The 17,947-nt window shown below is 38.5% G+C and overlaps 1 protein-coding gene across 1 annotated transcript in view; it reads left to right on the top strand.

Moving 5' to 3' along the window:
• Nucleotides 1-5,808: 5,808 nt before the first annotated feature.
• Nucleotides 5,809-17,947, top strand: part of LOC143640119 (transport and Golgi organization protein 1 homolog) — a 39,472-nt gene continuing 27,333 nt past the window's right edge. Inside the window, exons 1-4 of the mRNA XM_077108049.1 lie at nucleotides 5,809-5,941; nucleotides 8,746-8,879; nucleotides 11,755-11,841; nucleotides 13,696-16,495. Coding sequence (XP_076964164.1) covers nucleotides 5,809-5,941; nucleotides 8,746-8,879; nucleotides 11,755-11,841; nucleotides 13,696-16,495 — 3,154 coding nt within the window. The remainder of the gene's footprint in view (nucleotides 5,942-8,745; nucleotides 8,880-11,754; nucleotides 11,842-13,695; nucleotides 16,496-17,947) is intronic.

The following is a 17,947-nucleotide window of genomic DNA, read 5'->3' on the forward strand; positions in this document are numbered from 1 at the left end:
TGGGGTAGGGTTCAACTTAATTCTTTTGCATTAAAGACTACATCATTTTGAAATATATTTTCATTTGGAATGCAATTCTAGGATGTCAGTGTTTTTTTCTTTCAGCACTTGAAAATATTGATGTACTGTTTTCTGGTTTGCATGGTTCATGAATGAATTTTGAGATTTTACTCTCACTCCTTTGTACATAATGGTATCTGTTTTCTGTAGATGCTTTTCAATTTTTTTTCTTAGCACTGGTTTTAAGCATTTAGTGTATATTTGTGTCATCTTTATCATTTTTCTTGTTCATTGAGCTTTGTGAATCTGAGTGTTCATCAGATATGAAACATTTTTATTTATTATTTCTTCAAATGTGTTTTTCTCACCTCTTTTAGGAACTACCATAACACATATATTGGACTGGTTGAAGCTGTGCATACTGATGCTCTGTTCAGTTCAGTCTCTTTCTCCGTGTTTCATTTTGGAGAGTCTTTATCACTGCATATTCAGTTTGCTGATATTGACTTCTTCAATGTAGAATTTGCTGTTAATCTCATTCAGTGTAATTTTCACCTTAGCCATTGTTTTATCTGAGTTTGAATTAGATCACTTTTATATCTTCTTTTTTCTCTTTTACATGCTTATGCTTTTCCATAGCATCTGGAACATATGGTATACAACTGTATTAATGTCCTTGTATAATAACTCTATCACAATGTAATTAATGATCATTTCTATTAATTTTCTTTTCAACATGGGTTATATTTTCCTACCTCTTTGCATGCCTCATACATTTTTATTGGATTCCAAACATTGTGAATTTACCTTGTTGAGTATTGGATATTTTGTATTCTTTTAAATATTCTTGAGCTGTGTACAGCTTTTTGCTGAACTATCTTGGAAACATATTTTGTATTCTTTTAAATATTCTTGAGCTGTGTACAGCTTTTTTCTGAACTATCTTGGAAACATTTTTATCTTTTTAAGATTCTGCTAGACAGGAATTACCTTCAATTTTGGGCTAATTTTTGCCTTTTACTGACTGTGTTACTTGATGCCCTTTTATTATAGATTTTTCATTCCAGCTGGTGATTACAAAAATTGATCTCCATGCCAACAATCACCACCACCTTCTATCCTGTTCCTTTCTGAAGATTCTTTCTCTGGCCTTACATGTGTGCCCATTGTTGCTTAGCCACAGACTTCAGGGGAACTCTCCATAGATGTCTAGAGAGCTAGTACATGTACACACTCTCTCTCCCTCTGCAGTTCTCTACTCTCTCCTTTACTCTGATCTGTGACTTCTAGCTGCATCGGTCTCTTCAGACTTTAAAATCCATCTCTTCAACTCAGGAGATTTTCTATTTGAGTTTCCCTTCTCTGAATGTGGCCTGAAAAATTCTTTCCAGGGAGTAAATTGGGATAATCCTAGCACTCATCTCTCATGCTTAACTTTATCTTAGAGGTCACTCTTATGCTGCTTATTATCTAATATCTGAGAACTGTTGTTGTTTGTATTTTGTCCACTTTTTTCCAATGTTTCATATGCGAGGATAAATCTGTTGCCCCTCTTGGAGAGATTTAGTCCTCCATAATGTTTAACACTATTCTCTGGCACATCATTTACAATAGATGAGGTTCTTCCTGGTAATGGCAGTGTTAGGCCTTCTGAATGCTCCTAGGCAAGTGCCTTCACAAGTTTCCAATGGTATATGTTATTATGCTGCCAATTAATTGTTTCAGATATGTTTTTCTTGTCTCATTTAGATTGTACTCTGACATTAGGAACCCTTTATACTTACAATTTTATGTCCCCTCCACCCAAACTGGATACATTTACCTTTAACAATTACTCAACCCTTACCCCGTAAGAATTCCCTTTGAGGTATTAAAGAATAATGCACTTGAGATTATTTATCTCCATGCCAAGAATCACCACCACATTCTATCCTGTTACTTTTCTGAAGGTTTTTAACATAACCTTATATTAAACATCAATGCCACATATTTAAATGCTATGAGTAAAAGTGAATGCTGATTCATCCACTAATTGTATGTATCCTGGTAGAAAGAACTCCCACTACCTTATTGTGGCCAGTTGAGAAATTTTCTTCTCATTATCCACCAGACTAGTTAATATGTCTTTAAAGCAATAAGTTTAAAAAAATGATACTGATAAATCAAAATATTGAAAACTCTACAAACTAAGCAGCTAGTTATTCAGTTACTGGAAGCACTAACTGTGCATATAAAATTATATCTGATTATGAGTCAAAGTAAATATCAAGAAGATAATATGCAATTAGATCATTTTGCTATTCCGATTTTTCCACCAATGAATTATCATTAATCTCTATTTTATAATAAGAAAAATTCTACAACATACCATATTCTATAATAAGAAAAATAAGAAAAAATTAAAACTAGTTTTTAAAGATCTGCTTAAATATTCCAGTATCATGTAACCAAACAACTACTCTCCACAACAACTATGTTTTTATTCAACACAAACATTCAGGGGTACATTCCTGGAGTTGAGGATGCATGCTGCTGAGAGGTGGACCTTAAATGCCTTGTTCCCAATGCTTATGTCCTCTCAGTACTATTTATATATGGGGGCTTAATAGTTAATATATGTGTTTAGGTTAATAGTGTAGTATATTTATAATATCATTGAAACCATTAGTTTATCCAACAAATCATTTGTTAACTCTCTCATACATTCTAGGCATTTCCCTAGTCACTGATGTAACAGTAGTGAACAAAACAACTAATTTCCTGCTCGTGTTGGAAATTGTGTTTGAGGTTGGGTTGGAGCAGTCAAGTAGATAAACAAATGTAAGGAAAGTAGTAAGAGAAGTCTAAAGTGGTAAGGCAAGTCTGAAGAGAAAGAAAGGCAGGGTGATGGGCTTGGTAGTCATGGCAAGAGGCTCTATTTTGTGTAGGGTGGCCAGGGAAGGCCTTTATCACATGAAATGCCACTGTTACAAAGACATGATAAAGTGAGGGGGTAGTTAGCTAGTCAGATGATTTGGGGAGTTAAGGTTGAGGCAAAGTTGCAAGTGTAAATGCTCTGAAGCAGGGGTGGGCTTGGTGTATTTAAATGGAACTAACAGAGCAAGAGAAGAATGTTAGGAAATGGGGAGAAAAGGATGAGGGGAGTCACATTGATTAAGAGCAGTCCATAATAAGGCAGGGCAGTCCATAATAAAGTCATGGATTTTTTTCCTTTTTTTTCCTGATACCAGAGATTGAACCCCCAGAGGCACTTAAACACTGAGCAACACCCACAGTCTTTTTTAAAATATTTTATTTAGAGATAGGGTCTCACTGAGTTGCTTAGGGAATCACTACATTTCTGAGGCTGGCTTTGAACTCAGGATCCTCCTGACAGCCTCCTGAGCTTCTGGGATTACAGATGAGTACGACCAGGCCTGGCTAAATTCATTGCCTTTTATTTGGAAATGGGAAGCTACAGGAAGATTTTGAAGAGAGAGAGAGACAATCAAATTTATATTTAAAAATATCACTCTAGTTGCCATCAGGACAATAGATATTGGGGGAAAATGAGGGCAGAAGCAAGGACAGAAGAAGGCTATGGAAATCATTCAGGTAACTTATGATGTGGGTTTAGCCTGTATATTGGCTTAGCAGATGCAGAGGAGTGGTCAGATTCTGGGCCTGTTTCAAATGCTTATTTGGAAAGAAGGAAGTCAGAAAAATAAATAAATAAAATGCTGTATAATTTATATCAAATTCTAGAAAATGCAAAACAATCTATAATGACAGGAGATGTTTGGAGACAGCCATAAAAGGAGAGGGGAGGGATTACAAAGAAGGATGAAAGACTCTTTTGATTTTGGTGATAGTCTCATGGGTATATTCATGTCAAAACTTATCAAATTGTACACCTTAAAAATTTGCAATTTACTGTAGGTCAACTATATCTCAATAAAATTATAAAAATAAAGACATAATATTGTCTAATGGACTGGAGTTGGAATGTGAGAGAAAAGAGATCAAAGATGGTTTGTAAGTTTTGGGCTTTGAGCACCTGGATAATGGGAATTAAATTGTCATTCTTATTTCTGAGATAGGGAAGACTGAAAGGAGCAGATTTTGAGAGAAAAATGAGTTCAGTTTTCAACATGTTTTTAGAGATGCCTACTAGATAACATTTTATAACATAATAAATACATGGTAGAAAAGAAATGAAGAATGACTCAGTTCCTCTCTATGATCCACTGGTTCTCCAGAAAGCACAGAAGTACACTGGACCAACGGGGACTTCTCATGGCCCCTGTAGACAAATGTTTGTGCACACCTTTTTTCCATTGTTTTCTTTATTTAACATTATGAACATGGTGGACTACATTCTTTTCTCTAAGTTTTAAAGATTCAGTTAATTTGGGGAAACAACTGATGGGTTCATTGCTGCAGGTTGATGAATAACTTTAGCAGAGACTATAGTAACAAGCCCTTGGTCACAGACAAATGAGAATGGCTCCACCAAGGATGGGAGCATTGCAGACACTCTTCCTTGGGCTGGCTAGCTTGTGCCTTTCCCCCTCTTAACTGTACATATCAGTAATTCAGCTATATTATGATTTAAATCAGATTTTGCTCCTTTTGTCAGAAAGTACAACATTTGCTTGTTAGTTGATGGGTTGTGATGAAATGGAGTCTACTCCTTGGGTTTGAAACTTAGCTCCATTACTCACTGGATGTGTGACTGCCTCAATTTACTCTAAAATAAGGATTGGAATAGGACCTACTACTACTGTAAGGTACTATTGTTATGAAGATTAAATGAATTGATATGTATAAAACCTTCAGAATAACAACTGGAGATAAAGAAAGTGTTCAAGAAATGTTAGCTAATAGCTTTCTTCTCTGACACTCGGTTTTGACAGTTGGTTCCCACTAAGTTGTGGACTTTTTCGGACCAGGACCAGATATCTTGTCTTTTGATTTTCATCCACTCCCACACCATGCTAGGGCTTTGTCCAGCATCTGGCAAGAATGGTAGCACAAAATGAAAGTTAAAAATATGCTGTTGAATTAAATGATTTCTTCCCTTATGGATAAAGATAAGAATCTCAAGATCTTAGCCCGAAGACTACTGTCCATCTCTCTGCCCTCACTTGTCCCCGCCTTAAAAAAAGCAGGCCATAGTCTCCAGTTTACACCCTCACTCACAGTTCCATTCACTTTCCCACTTTCCCCTTTCCTAATCAGAGGGATCTTGGGGTGGGGATTCAAGGAACCTCTAGGAGTTTGAAGGGGAGGGAGCTTGGAACCATAGACTAGCTCTCACAAGTCATGGGTGGGATTTGGTAGTTCAGAAAAGGAGGTACCAGACCTGGAATGGGGGATGGGAGTGATGGTGAAGTGGAGTAGGCTAGTTCAGGATGGACCAGAAATGAGACGTTGAGGAAAGCCAGAAAGGACCAGTTGGCGGAGTGGTGGGGGATGGGTGGGTGACAAATGGAATCACACAGAGGGTGGCTTCTGAGGACACAGAAGCAAAGGCAGGTGATTGGACGAGAAAGAGAGTCCTAGTTGCCATGGCAGCGACTAGAGGAGAAGGTCTTCAGTTGAGGAGAAGGTCTCCACTAGAGAAGGACGGGGAGCTCTGGCTCCGTGCGTTCCCCAGTAGAGCCAGTGCATCCACCCCCATATATCCCTGCTGACGTGTCAACCGGGAAAGGCTGAGGCCTTCCCGGGCACCGCCCCTCCGCGCCTCGCTACCCACCCGCCCCCTGAGCCCCGACGCCCGCAGCAGCCTACTCCACAGCGTCACCGGCTCCCCGATGTGACCACAACATGGCTGCAGCACCGGGGCTGCTCTTCTGGCTGTTCGTGCTCTGTCCGACCTGGCGAGTGCTGGGCCAACTGGACCCGAGCACCGGCCAGCGCTTCTGGAAGCACAAATTCTGTGCAGACGACGAATGCAGCAGTGAGTGCGCAGGCGGGCGGCCCGGGGTCTCTGCCTCTTCGGGGCTGCATGGGGCTCCGATCCCCCCCAGTCCCCAACCCCGCAGGCTGGGCTAGGGGGTCGCAGGACGATGGGTGGGGCGCAGGAGTGACAAGAGCCTCGGGACCCTGAGTGTGTCCCCTCCGGCTCTGCCGGCACCCTGGCCAGCCCGCTCGGGTTGCGGGGGTTTGGACTCCCACTTGTTGCCAGCGTTTTATTTTTCTCTACAGACTGAGGCGGGGTTGGGAAACAGGATTCCCCAGGGACAGCTCTCAGTTTATTGCCTTCCAGGATTCGCCTAGGATCTCAGTGGGTGACGGGGTTGCGCGCCACGCGCCTGGGGCTCCCCACGCTGTAGCAGAGTGCTTTTCTGCCCCCGCCACAGGGACCTGGGCCCGTGCAGTATCAGGGCAGATGCTCTCCAGGGCTCGGTGCCCTAATCCCAGCGGCAGGTTGATGGTGGGGCTCCTTGGGAAAGGCTCACTGGCCCCTTTGTTCTTTTGCTGCACTGGGGATTGGGCTGGTTTTGCCTTTTAACAGGGACTAGAGTTTAGGCTTGGGAAGAGCACTGAGTCCAGGCACGCATTGTGTTCCGAGGTCTCAGCCCCGACTCTGCTTCAATCCTGTCATTTCTGTGCATAGAAGCCTCCCTTCATATTTGAGGTAGGGTAGCAGGTGGGCCAGTAATCTTTTGCTTTTGAAAGAGGCCAAGGATCTGCACTGGCCACCTGGGAACTGCAGCCTTTTCTGTGCGCAGGAAGCGGACAGAATTGCTTCCCAGTCCTGGAGTGGAGGTGGGCGGTGGGGAGGATGTAGCCATTCAGATTCAGATGAAGAGGTTTGTTGCAATAACAATAATAAATACTCCAAGATTTTTATAAGCCAATTCAGTTTTAGACTCAGTCGCTAGTATTGTTGGAACCTCTTTCCTCTATATATTTACTGGCCCAGAATACTTCTTATGGCCTCCCGCTTGGTTTCTAGTAACCTTGTAACTTGATGACCGTGTTGTCCATAAATTGTAAGCAGTACATATTTTAAAATATTCATGCTAAAAAGGCCAAGAAGTTTACCATTGAGCTCTTTATGCCTAAATTGGTGTTACCAAAAACAAATTTTATAATTTGAATTGTTTGTTCCACTCCAATAAAGAAAAAAGATGTCTCCAATATATGTTAAGCAGTTCCTAGAGGTAACCCTAAGGCTGGAGTAAATAAACACTCAGAAAAGCAAAGCAGCTGCCATGATATTTCCTTTCAGTTTTGGGTGAACAAAATCAGGCTTCCAGCATGGTAGAATGTTTGCTATTCTTGGCTATCAAGCGCTATCCTACGTGGGCTACCTGGACAATCTCATCACTGATGCTTCCTCAGTACTAAGACATGGTGTTGGTAAGGTTCAGTGGGGTAACATAACTTGAGAAATGGCCTGTGTCCAAACAGATGTGACCAAACACAACAGGTGGGTCTGTGTTGTGTTGTAGGAAGTAGTGAGGTGTGTATGTCAGGTGTCCTTGTGTGCCTTCCAAATAAGTGCTCCAAAAAAAAAAAAATAACTAAATAGGTGCTCCATAGTATGCATTATGTTGTCACCTAATATATTACTGATTTGTAAATCCTCTATGACCTAAGGAGGAACAAGAGAAACATTGCCATTTCCACTTGTGATGAGAATTCCCCACCTTAAAGTGTCTCTCACCTTCAAGTTGGCCTCTTAATTATATATGAATTAGGATGCTGACAGTTTTGAAAATAGTCCTATTTTAGCTTCAAAATAACAAGTTACCCTCTCCAAATCTGTGTTTGTTCCTCAGACATATATTTTTATAAAACACACATTCTTGTGTATTTTACTGCTAATTGGCCTTTAGAAAAAGTGTTATTTCCATTTCTTCTTTGTGCTTTGTACATACATCTATTGTCCATTTCATCTTAAATCAGAAACTGTGTATTTGGTCAACCAAAAGAAAAATGTTGCTTCTACCAGTTTCTAGATCAATTGTGATTCTAGTCCTGCATTTTAAGCATGAAGGTATTGCCTGACCTTTTCTCATGGTTAAACTTGTTCCTTGTCAGATAGGATACCCACTTTTGATTTTGTTTATTAAAAAAAAAAATACGAATGAGGATGTTTTGAAACAATCTTAATGTTTTATATAGTCAACAATATTTGCTCAGAGAAAATACATTTCCTGGTAATTTACCCAGATCCTGAACACAGAGACAGCAACTCTGCTGCAAATGAAATTGACAGTGTTTATGGCTGCATGGTAGCACTTGCAGCCACTTAAAGGTAATGTCTTTTAGCGGTTAGTTCAAGTTAATTAACCCCTTGGGGGTTCCTGGATATTCTTCCCTCTTCCCTCCCTATTACCTCTGCATGAAGCCATACTTAAGCCTGTCCGTGTCTACACTTGGATTTACATATTTGCAAAATGAAGCTTTTTATGATTGTGAATCAGAAAAAAATTGAGGCCTGCAAGAACCAAGAGTTTCACTGAAACCAGCCGTGATTGGTGGTAGCCACATTGCTTTTTATTTCTCAGCACAGAGAAAAATAGAGAAGGTTCCTTTTCCCTTGTCTAATTGCAGGGAATATTGTATTTTATAGCAATAAAAATCTCGAAGAATTTTAGATACTTTGAGCAGGTGAATTAAAAGTGATTCCAGTACTGGAAAAATTTGATTTTTGTTCATAGTGGGATTCATATTTCCTGATGGGTCAATGTGGATTGTGAAAAATCAAATTCTAATGTTTGTTTTTCTTTTTTCAATGTTCATATACAGTGTTAATGTACCGAGGTGAAGCTCTTGAAGATTTCAGAGGCCCAGATTGTCGTTTTGTGAATTTTGAAAAAGGTGACCCTGTATATGTCTACTATAAACTGGCAGAGGTATCACCAGAACTTTGGGCCAGAAGTGTAAGTAAAAGTTTGACAGGTGTTATATTCTTACTTTTGATGGGTTTTTCAGCAGTGTAGATTTAAATGACTGATTTCTTGGGGTCTTTGTAGAGTTAACCTAACCTCTCTGCCAGGCCCTGTGCTCCTAACATGCCTTAGGCCTGGCACAGCATAGTAAGTCAGTAGACTTTCTGAAACAGAACTGAACTGGTTGTGGTTGCTACCCCTCACATCAAGTTCCAGAAGGCTCTACACATCATAAAGGTTGTCATGGTGAAAACCTGACAATTCTTAGCTTTGTTGCTTCAAAAAGGAAGGATTCAAGGACATTAGAGTTAATCCTGTAAATTAAGTCTGAGATAGTAACTCAGGCATGCATATTTAAAGTTGATTTTTTGTGTATTTTACCTAATCATTTGTGCTGTTTTTACTCTAAAAAAGCAGAATATTATGTTCATTATGTGCTTTTTTTTTCTTTTATGCAACTTCTGGGTCATCCATTTCCTGCTTTTCCTATAATCTATGCCTGAAGGTTCCCCCAGCGGTTCTACTTCTAGCCAGTTGTATGGATCTTCTGATGAAAGACATGACATTGTTTATATCATGCTTTGATATTTTAAATGGGGAGATTCACTAGGAGTGACCTCATTGAGAGACTTATGAGTATTGTCCTTTTCATTTAAATGTGATATGTGGATTGTTTACTTAAAATAGTAGCAAGGGTCTTTGATGACTGTAGGAATGTTCCAGTTTAGAGACATTCCGGGTTGCATCCCTGAAAGTTCTCACCCTAAATAAAATACCACACAGCAGAAAATAAGAGTAATCCCTATGGGAAAACTAGTTTCATTTTGTTGCCATTTCTGATTCTTAGGGAATGATCTTGAAACTTGGTGCCTTTAGGTACAAACTTTATATTTAGACAGAGTCCCAGTTGCAGTACTCCATATAAAGAACCATCTATTGTTTCTTTCAAGTATACCAAATAGGATTCGTAATCTTTAAACTTGGAACTGTTTTTCCATGTACCCAAGTGGCATTTTTCATACAGTAGTCGTCTTTCTCCCCTTCTTTGAACTTTTGGATAAATGGGCTTGATTTACATTTTCTCCTGTCACATTGTAGCCTGTTAACTATGTTCATCCCTAGGACTCTTGCCATTCTGGGTGGCAGCACTCATCCTGTCTTCCTGAGGAGCCCTGCTTTCAGCACCTGACCAGAAAGGATCTTTGCCGACTGATGAGTGTTTGGGTGGCACTTTCTTTGCATTGCTCCTGTGGCATTCATTTGTCTTCTTTGCCTTCAGTTAGGTTGTGTTTTATCTTAGCTCCCTATAAAGTGAAAAACTCCGTTAGGAAAGGACCCCTGTCTAATCCATCTTCCTTTTGAATATTTCCTTTCAGGGCAGTGGCACTTAAGTACATTTGTTCTGATAGTAGCTTATGCAGAATTTGTTCTCTTCTGGCAGTTCTTTGCTCCCCACCCACAAATCAAATCAGCAGCACCTCGGCAGGGATGATGTATGGAAGCAAAATTAGGTATAAAAATTATTTCCAGTCATGAGCCTCCATGATTCTGCATGATTTTTTTTTCATATCACAAGAAATGGGATACCACCCAGTGTGTAATTATGGAGCTTTATATAATCTATGGTCTCAATTGACACAGATTAAGAAGAGATAAATGTGTTTCCTTTCTCCATACATCTCTGGTTTTTTTTTTCCTTTTCCAAATTTAACCTTAATAGAATTTTCATCAGAAGGGAAAAGTGTATTTCCCCTCAGACTCGCCTCTCATGTCATGAATGTTATACTTAGGAAATTAAAAACTCTTTAGTTTTCAAAATGATTCTCCTTTTGAGTTTTTAGTTTTCATTCTGCAATGTTGTTGATTTTCTAGAGTCTCAGACTTTATCTGCCAGTGATGAAGCTTTTAATTGCTCCGTCTTATCTAATCTTCATGGCAGTATTCTACCACTAATACTGGCTCTCAGATGGTTTCTAGATATAACAAGAACATTCATGAATGGGGATATTTTAGAGTTAGTGATAAGATGCCTTTTTTAATTTTCTTTTTTGGGCGTTTGATTTGCCTATCAGTTTCCTTTAATTATTGGCAAGAATCTTCTGTTCCTTTTAGTCAGTAGTTAGTAATAAGAGTGTCTTTCTCAAGGGGAACTTTATATACCTTTTGTACACTTTATGTAACTTCATATAATTTAGCTGTTGGTGCTGAAAATAAATGGGGTTCTTTTCTGCAGAGGATTTATTTTGGGTGAAACTGAAGCTTGATATGTGGTTTAGTATGCATTATATTGTAATTTTATTTTCTCCCCAAGTACTTGTAAAAGTAGATTTGGAAAAAGCTAGGAAAGCATATACTATCAATACATTTGCTATAGTGGTAATACATTTTAGAGATTTTGTATTGTTTTTACTTATTAATTTTCATGACTGTTGTGTATTGGTTAAGAAAGACATAAATATTGGTTTATGAGCAATGCTACAAAATGTACAGGTAAATTCTTGCTAGAGGTTATTTGGAATTGCATTTATAACCAGCTTTGATTTATATAGTTTTAACCATATAATATGCAATAATCTCCTATGCAGATCTTTTATTTACTTCAGAAGTCTTAACTTTATATGATCTGTGTTGAGAATTAAGCTAAATGTAAAAAAGAAAACTTCAGTGGTTGGAAATGTTGTTTTAACAGTTCTGTACTTAATTTTTATTTGGAATAATAATCTCAGTGTAATTGTTATAGCAACTTTCTTTCTTGGTTATACCATATACCTATCTATTATGTGTATATTTCCTGCCACTTCTGAGAATCTCTTATTTATATTCCTTGTACAGAATTTATTTTATATTTGTCTCCTTTGCACTATAGGTTGGCCATATTTTTCGATATTTTCCGAAAGATTTCATCAAGGTAGTTCGTGAATATACTAAAGAAGAGCTACAAATTTCAACAGTTGTAAGTTATGGATTTCTTTTTTGTTCTCAATTGTAAACTGGCTTATAAATCCACCCATTATATTCAGTTAACTGCTTCTGAAAGTTTTATAATGTGTTTATAACATTTGTGTATCAGATTTTCATTTGAAATCAGACTACCTATAAAAAAAAGTTTGAAAGGCATTCAAGGGTGATTATATTATAATCTGAGAGTTTTCTAATATATTGAAACAGATATTCTTATAGAAGGCTGTTTACTCAACTATAGGGCTTTTCTCTTCTGTTTTATATGTGAAAAATAAATAATGTAATATATTTGTACTTGGCTATTAAATTTAAGAGGTAAATAATTTCATTTTACAGGCAAAAGGAGGTATTCCAACTTGAAAACTACTCATTGGATAGTTATTAGACATTTTAAGTATATTTATGTTAAATTAATAAACTCTAACTTTTATACTAGGCTAGAAATACGTACTTACAAAGGTTTTCTTATTCTTAGTCATATATGGGATCGTAGTCATGTTATAGATTTGGAAAAGGGGACCTGAGCGTTTCAGGTGATGTTCAGTCTCAGATCTTTTAAGGCCCCAACTGCTTCCTTTATACAGCATTCCTGTATTGTGCTCTGACTTAAATTGATTTTGTGACTGAAAGGATTTCGTGTTCTAGAATTCTCACTTCAGCTGATTATTTTCTAGAGTTTTAAATTGTGTAGTAATTGATGCCCACCAACATTGAAACATCTTTGGGCAGCTCTTTGTAGTGGCTGTAGAATATGCAAGCTGCTAGGCTAGGATAGTTCTTAGATTAGATGGGGTGAATGGATAAAGTCATCCTGTTTGTTGTTGCTGTTCCTAAAATTTCTTCATAATCTCAGGGGCCATAAAATCACTTCTGTTGCTTGTTGGACTTCATTGTTGGTAAAGAGAGTTAGTTCTTGGGATTTAAGCTGTGACAGCAGTTCACTGATTACAGAGAACTCATTTGTTTTGAACTCTGCCTTTTCATTATGTTTCCCATTACATGCATCCCTCATGGCTTAGAAATGCATGTGATGGGGAGAGGAAATCACTCATCCCTACTACATCGAACTGCCTCCCCCACCCCCAGAACCCCCACAGAATATTATGAAGATTTAATTAGGAGATGGAAATTTTTTAAAAAAATTCCATTCATACTATGGCTCCATTTATATGTCAATTTGCTTACTAGTGGCAAGAAGGAAGACTAAATAAATATATAGATAGTCCTGAGAGAGGTCTTAGTGACTGTGAAACCCTGATGAAGAGGAAGGTGTATAACTTGTTGAATCTTGTTTTCAGTTTGTTCTTGTGGTAATAATAATGTGAGGAGCCTCCTTAATATCATTCTTTATTCCATCAAATGTACTTGTATCTCAGTAAGATACTTTAAAACTGATTCATCTTTCTCAATGCTGCAGGATCTTCCAGCTTCTCCTGAGCAAATGATTAAGAATTAAATTCCTGAAACATAGGTGTAGATTTTAGAGCTGGAGGATCCTACAAGTGATACCTTGCCTTTCCCTACTTATGCTCAGAGCAAATTGAGAGAGACCCAAGAGTCAGGCTATTGGAGACCAAATTGTTACCATTTTTACTCATTATGCTTTTTAAAGAATATGACCCATGTTAAAAAAAGAAAGAAAGAAAGAATAGACTTTCTAACACTGTAGTCTAGAAAAAGACAGATTTACTCAGCCTTAGAAGGAGTTAGCCATTGGGGGTTGGAGGAGGGTAATCTGGTTGACCCCAAAGATTCTTTAGAACCAATCCTGAATTTGGGAGCATGGATGAGTTTGCTTTTGTGACACTTTGTTATTGACACACTAATGTTTTCCTTTTCCTTACAGGAGACAGATTTTGTCTGTTTTGATGGTGGAAGACATGATTTTGATAATTATAGTGTAGAAGAACTTCTAGGATTTTTGGAATTGTATGATTCTGCAGATGAAGATTCTGAGAAAGCTATAGAAAAAGTGGAACAATTTCCTGAAGTCTCCCAGGATGTTGAAACTGAACCTAAACCAGTAGTAGCAAACTCAGAGCAAATTGAAAGTGCATTCTCAGAAAACACTATGGATCTTGAGGAACAATTTCTGGCTCAGAAGAACCATCCTCATGCAGATAGTCAAACAGATAATGCTCAAGGTGAACAAACTTCATTTGAACCCTTTGAAGAAATACTACAAGATGAATTGAAAGTGCAAGAAAGTGAAAACAACAAAACCAGCAACAGTTCTCAGGTCTCAAACGAACAGAAGACTAATGCTTATACAATTTTGAAAAAAGAAATGACATTAGACTTGAAAACCAAATTTGGCTATACTGCTGATGCACTTGTGTCTGATTATGAGATGACCAGACTGGTGACTTCATTAGACGAAGATTTTGATGATGAGGAATTGGATGCTGATTATTATGCATTTGATAAGGAAGAAGAGGAGAATGAGGAAAGCTTTGGGGAGCTCCCATTACTAACCTTTATAAGTGAAGAAGGCATGAAATTCTCAGTGGAGTTTGGAGTGGAGAAATATTCAATAGGTGAAGAGCAAAATTCAAATGAAGAAGATAAGGTTGAGGTAACTCTGCCCCCAGGCATCAAGGATGATAAAAATATACTGACAACCTTGGAGGATACTTTATATATTGGCACAGGTGGTGACGAGAAAACAGATATGATGGATTTGCGGAATTCTTATTCAGAAGAAGAAAAAGAAGATGAGGAAGCTTTAGTTCCAGACAGAAAACAGAAGAAACCACAAGCAGCAACAGATTATATTTATCCTGAAAGTGCAAAATATGGTCTTTTTGTGGAAACCTCTAAGACAGATAATGATGAAGAGCCAAAAGTGGACATCGAACTTCATATTAAAGGAAAAGAGACAGATGTTCAGGAGCCTAAGAAGCACCTGATGCAAGATGTTTCAGAATTAGAGGATGAGAAGATAGAAGGGATGATTGCATATACTTCTCCCCAAAGCAATAAGCTCAGCTCATTGCCAGCTGTTGAAAAGGGCAAGGACACATTAAAATCAGCCTTTGAAAACAACGAGAATGACCTAAAAGAAGCAGTTATCCATATCTCAAAAGAAGTGAATGAAGAACTCTCTTCACCTGGAGAGAAGATTTTGGAAGATAGCTTAGAGAATAAATCTCTACATAAAGCTGTAGGGAGTCTGATGACCCAAGAACAGAGTAAACCACCAGAATCCTTGGGTATTGCAACATTCCTGGGAGATAATCAAAATGATGCATCCAAAGATGGAATGGAGGAGCCAGGTTCAGTAAGTACACCAACCCTGCACATAGACTCAGTGGAGCATCAACCTCAGGAAATTAAAGAGGGACTAGTTCTGAAAACTGAAAATCAATCTGGATTCTCCTCTCCAGATGGAATTGGTTTGTTAAGAGAACCGGAAGAAGAGGTCCCCAGTCCCGGAAAAAATCTTTCTTGGCAACAAGAAAGAGATGTGATTGTTACAGTTAGTCATGTAAATGAGAAGATAGGGCTTTCCAAGGACGAGGGTAAAGAGCAGTCCTCGGCTGAAGAATTGATTCAGCATAAGGCAACACAGGGGACACAGGAAATTAAAAAAACAGAGCAAACTGACGAGGTAGAAGTACCGGGTCTCCATACCAAAAGGCCAGCAGCAGTAGAGGAGGATTATTATCCCCCTGAAGAGCTACTGGAGGATGAAAATGCTGTAAGTGCAAAACAGTCAAAAGAAAAACATTCTGGGATTCAGAATGTTAACCAGCACGTTCTTGAGAAAGCAATTTTAGAGACTATCAATCCTGATCTAGAAACCAAAGAAAACAAACAAGAAACGAGTATAATTTGGGAGATTTTTAAGAAAAGTGAAACCACAGCCAAAAGGGTAGACATGATGGACAAGGAACGAGGTGATATGGAAATGGGAAAGGAGGAAAGTCCTCTGGCAGATGAGGAAGCCCAGGGAATCTTTGATGGAAGTGATGAGGAAAACACTCAGACTTCAGGGATAAGTGAAGTATTTCAGGATAAAGATTCTGACGATCTTGAAAAAGACAACCCTAAGGAACATCTGAACACTTCAGGGTCTACAGAAAAGGCTACTGGAAAAGAAATCTCAAAAGAGGACCTTGAGGACATAGGGCATATCACAGACACAGAAAGCCAGGGTCCTGCTTCTGCAGACCTTGAAGATGATATACTTCCACAGAGTCCACATATAGCCCTAAAGCCAGAGCTTAGTGATCAGGAGGAAGACTTGCCCATAATCCGCAGCTTCTTTACAGAACAAAAGTCCTTGCAACGCTTCCTGAAGTACTTTGATGGCCAAGAACTGGAAGCCATGTTGCAGGAAATGTCATTAAAGCTGAAGTCGGCACAGCAGGAGAGCCTGCCCTATAATGTGGAAAAAGTTCTAGATAAGGTCTTCCGTGCCTCTGAGTCACACATTTTGAGCATAGCAGAGCAAATGCTTGATAATGATGTGAATGATATTAGAGACATAGGAATAAAGGAAAGTAACATATTTGAAGAGGCTGCCGTGCTGGATGATATCCAATACTTGATCTATTTTGTGAGGTACAAGCACTCCACAGTGGAGGAGACTGCTTCATTGATAACAGCGCCTCCTCTAGAGGAAATCTGGGCTAAAGCTGAAGGTAAATAACTGCCTGCGGCTTGAGCTGGAGAAAAGGAGTTGTTCCATCCAGGTGTTTTTGTGTATTATTTGTAAAGTTCTGTTCAGTTTCCATGTGCCTAAAGGAGAAAGAAGGCTGACTCAGGAGCCCCATATGTTCCTTTATTCATTCTTTGGGGCTAGAGCATGAAAGGACATTGCTTATTCTTTTTTTCCTTTAGGACAGTTGGGATTGGTTAGCATGTTCAAAGAGAAATTTTATAAAAAGCTAAAGAGAAAGATATAAATGAGAAACTAATGCACAAAAGTAGACCTGTTAACAGTACAGATTTTATGTTAAAATTATAAAAGGGCTTTATTAAACATAATTTCTTAATCATAAAATATCTGTACTAGATCATGTGGGTGTGGAGTGACTAGCATAACTTTTTTTTTTTTTTAGAATTTAATCTCTTTTTATGTGGTGCTGAGGATCGAACCCAGTGCCTCACCTGCACTAGGCAAGTGCTCTGTCACTCAACCCTAGCCCTAGAATAACTTTTAATGGATAGCTTGCCTGAATTCCCCTCCCCAGCATTTATTTTTGTGGATACCGTGCTATTTCCAGTCTCTTGGGGGAGAGGTCACTTATTCTGGTTTTACTCCACTGGATTCTAAGGTCCTTGCATGCATATTAATCAAGGATGGAACCAGGATGACAAGCCTTATAATGTAGTGCTTGACACATAGAAGCCTTTCAATTAAATATTCGTCAAACTGACAATGAGCCAATATCCTGATGAAAGCTTTCTGTTTCCTGGTTTCATATTTGATCATCTCTATCTATTGTTTTTCAAAATGAAATATTTCAACTGAGAGTATATGATAAGAATTTCAGAAGGACATAAAGCCATTGGAAAAATTTACTTCCCAAGAATGCTATTTTTACCTGATAATTTGGGGAAGAAAACAGTTGTACATTTAATCAAAGCAGATATATTTTGGATAAGAATGCAAAGTACAAGTGAATGTTCAGGGTAGAATATGAAGCTGTAAAGAGATAATCTTTGCTCTGGATCCTATTGGTCTATGTCCTGAGCTCAGGAAGGAGATAGGTTCACCATTTGGCTCCTAGGTTACTTTGAACATATTTGAAAGGCACATTAGCAAGCTAGACTTACGGAATTCCCTTCTCTATACTGGCTCGGTGAGACCAGCACACTTGTAGATGAAAGAGTTCCTGTTATTTCTTAGCAGAATAGACATTTCACATTTTTGTTCTGGACCAGAATTCTCTTCTGCACATTTATTCATGTGGGTGTATGTTGGTTTGCCATAAATGTATTTGTTTATAAAATACTTTGGATTAAAGGCTTCTTTATAAATTTGACTGTATACTTCAGTCATCCTTTAAATGGGATGAAAACAATTAACCCTCCCATATCCTTGCCCAGTTGTTCTCATGGGCGCATGCCAGGACATGGAGGGCAGTGTT

The sequence above is a fragment of the Callospermophilus lateralis genome, unplaced genomic scaffold (genome assembly GCF_048772815.1).
Source record: "Callospermophilus lateralis isolate mCalLat2 unplaced genomic scaffold, mCalLat2.hap1 Scaffold_122, whole genome shotgun sequence".
Taxonomy (NCBI): Eukaryota; Metazoa; Chordata; class Mammalia; order Rodentia; family Sciuridae; genus Callospermophilus; species Callospermophilus lateralis.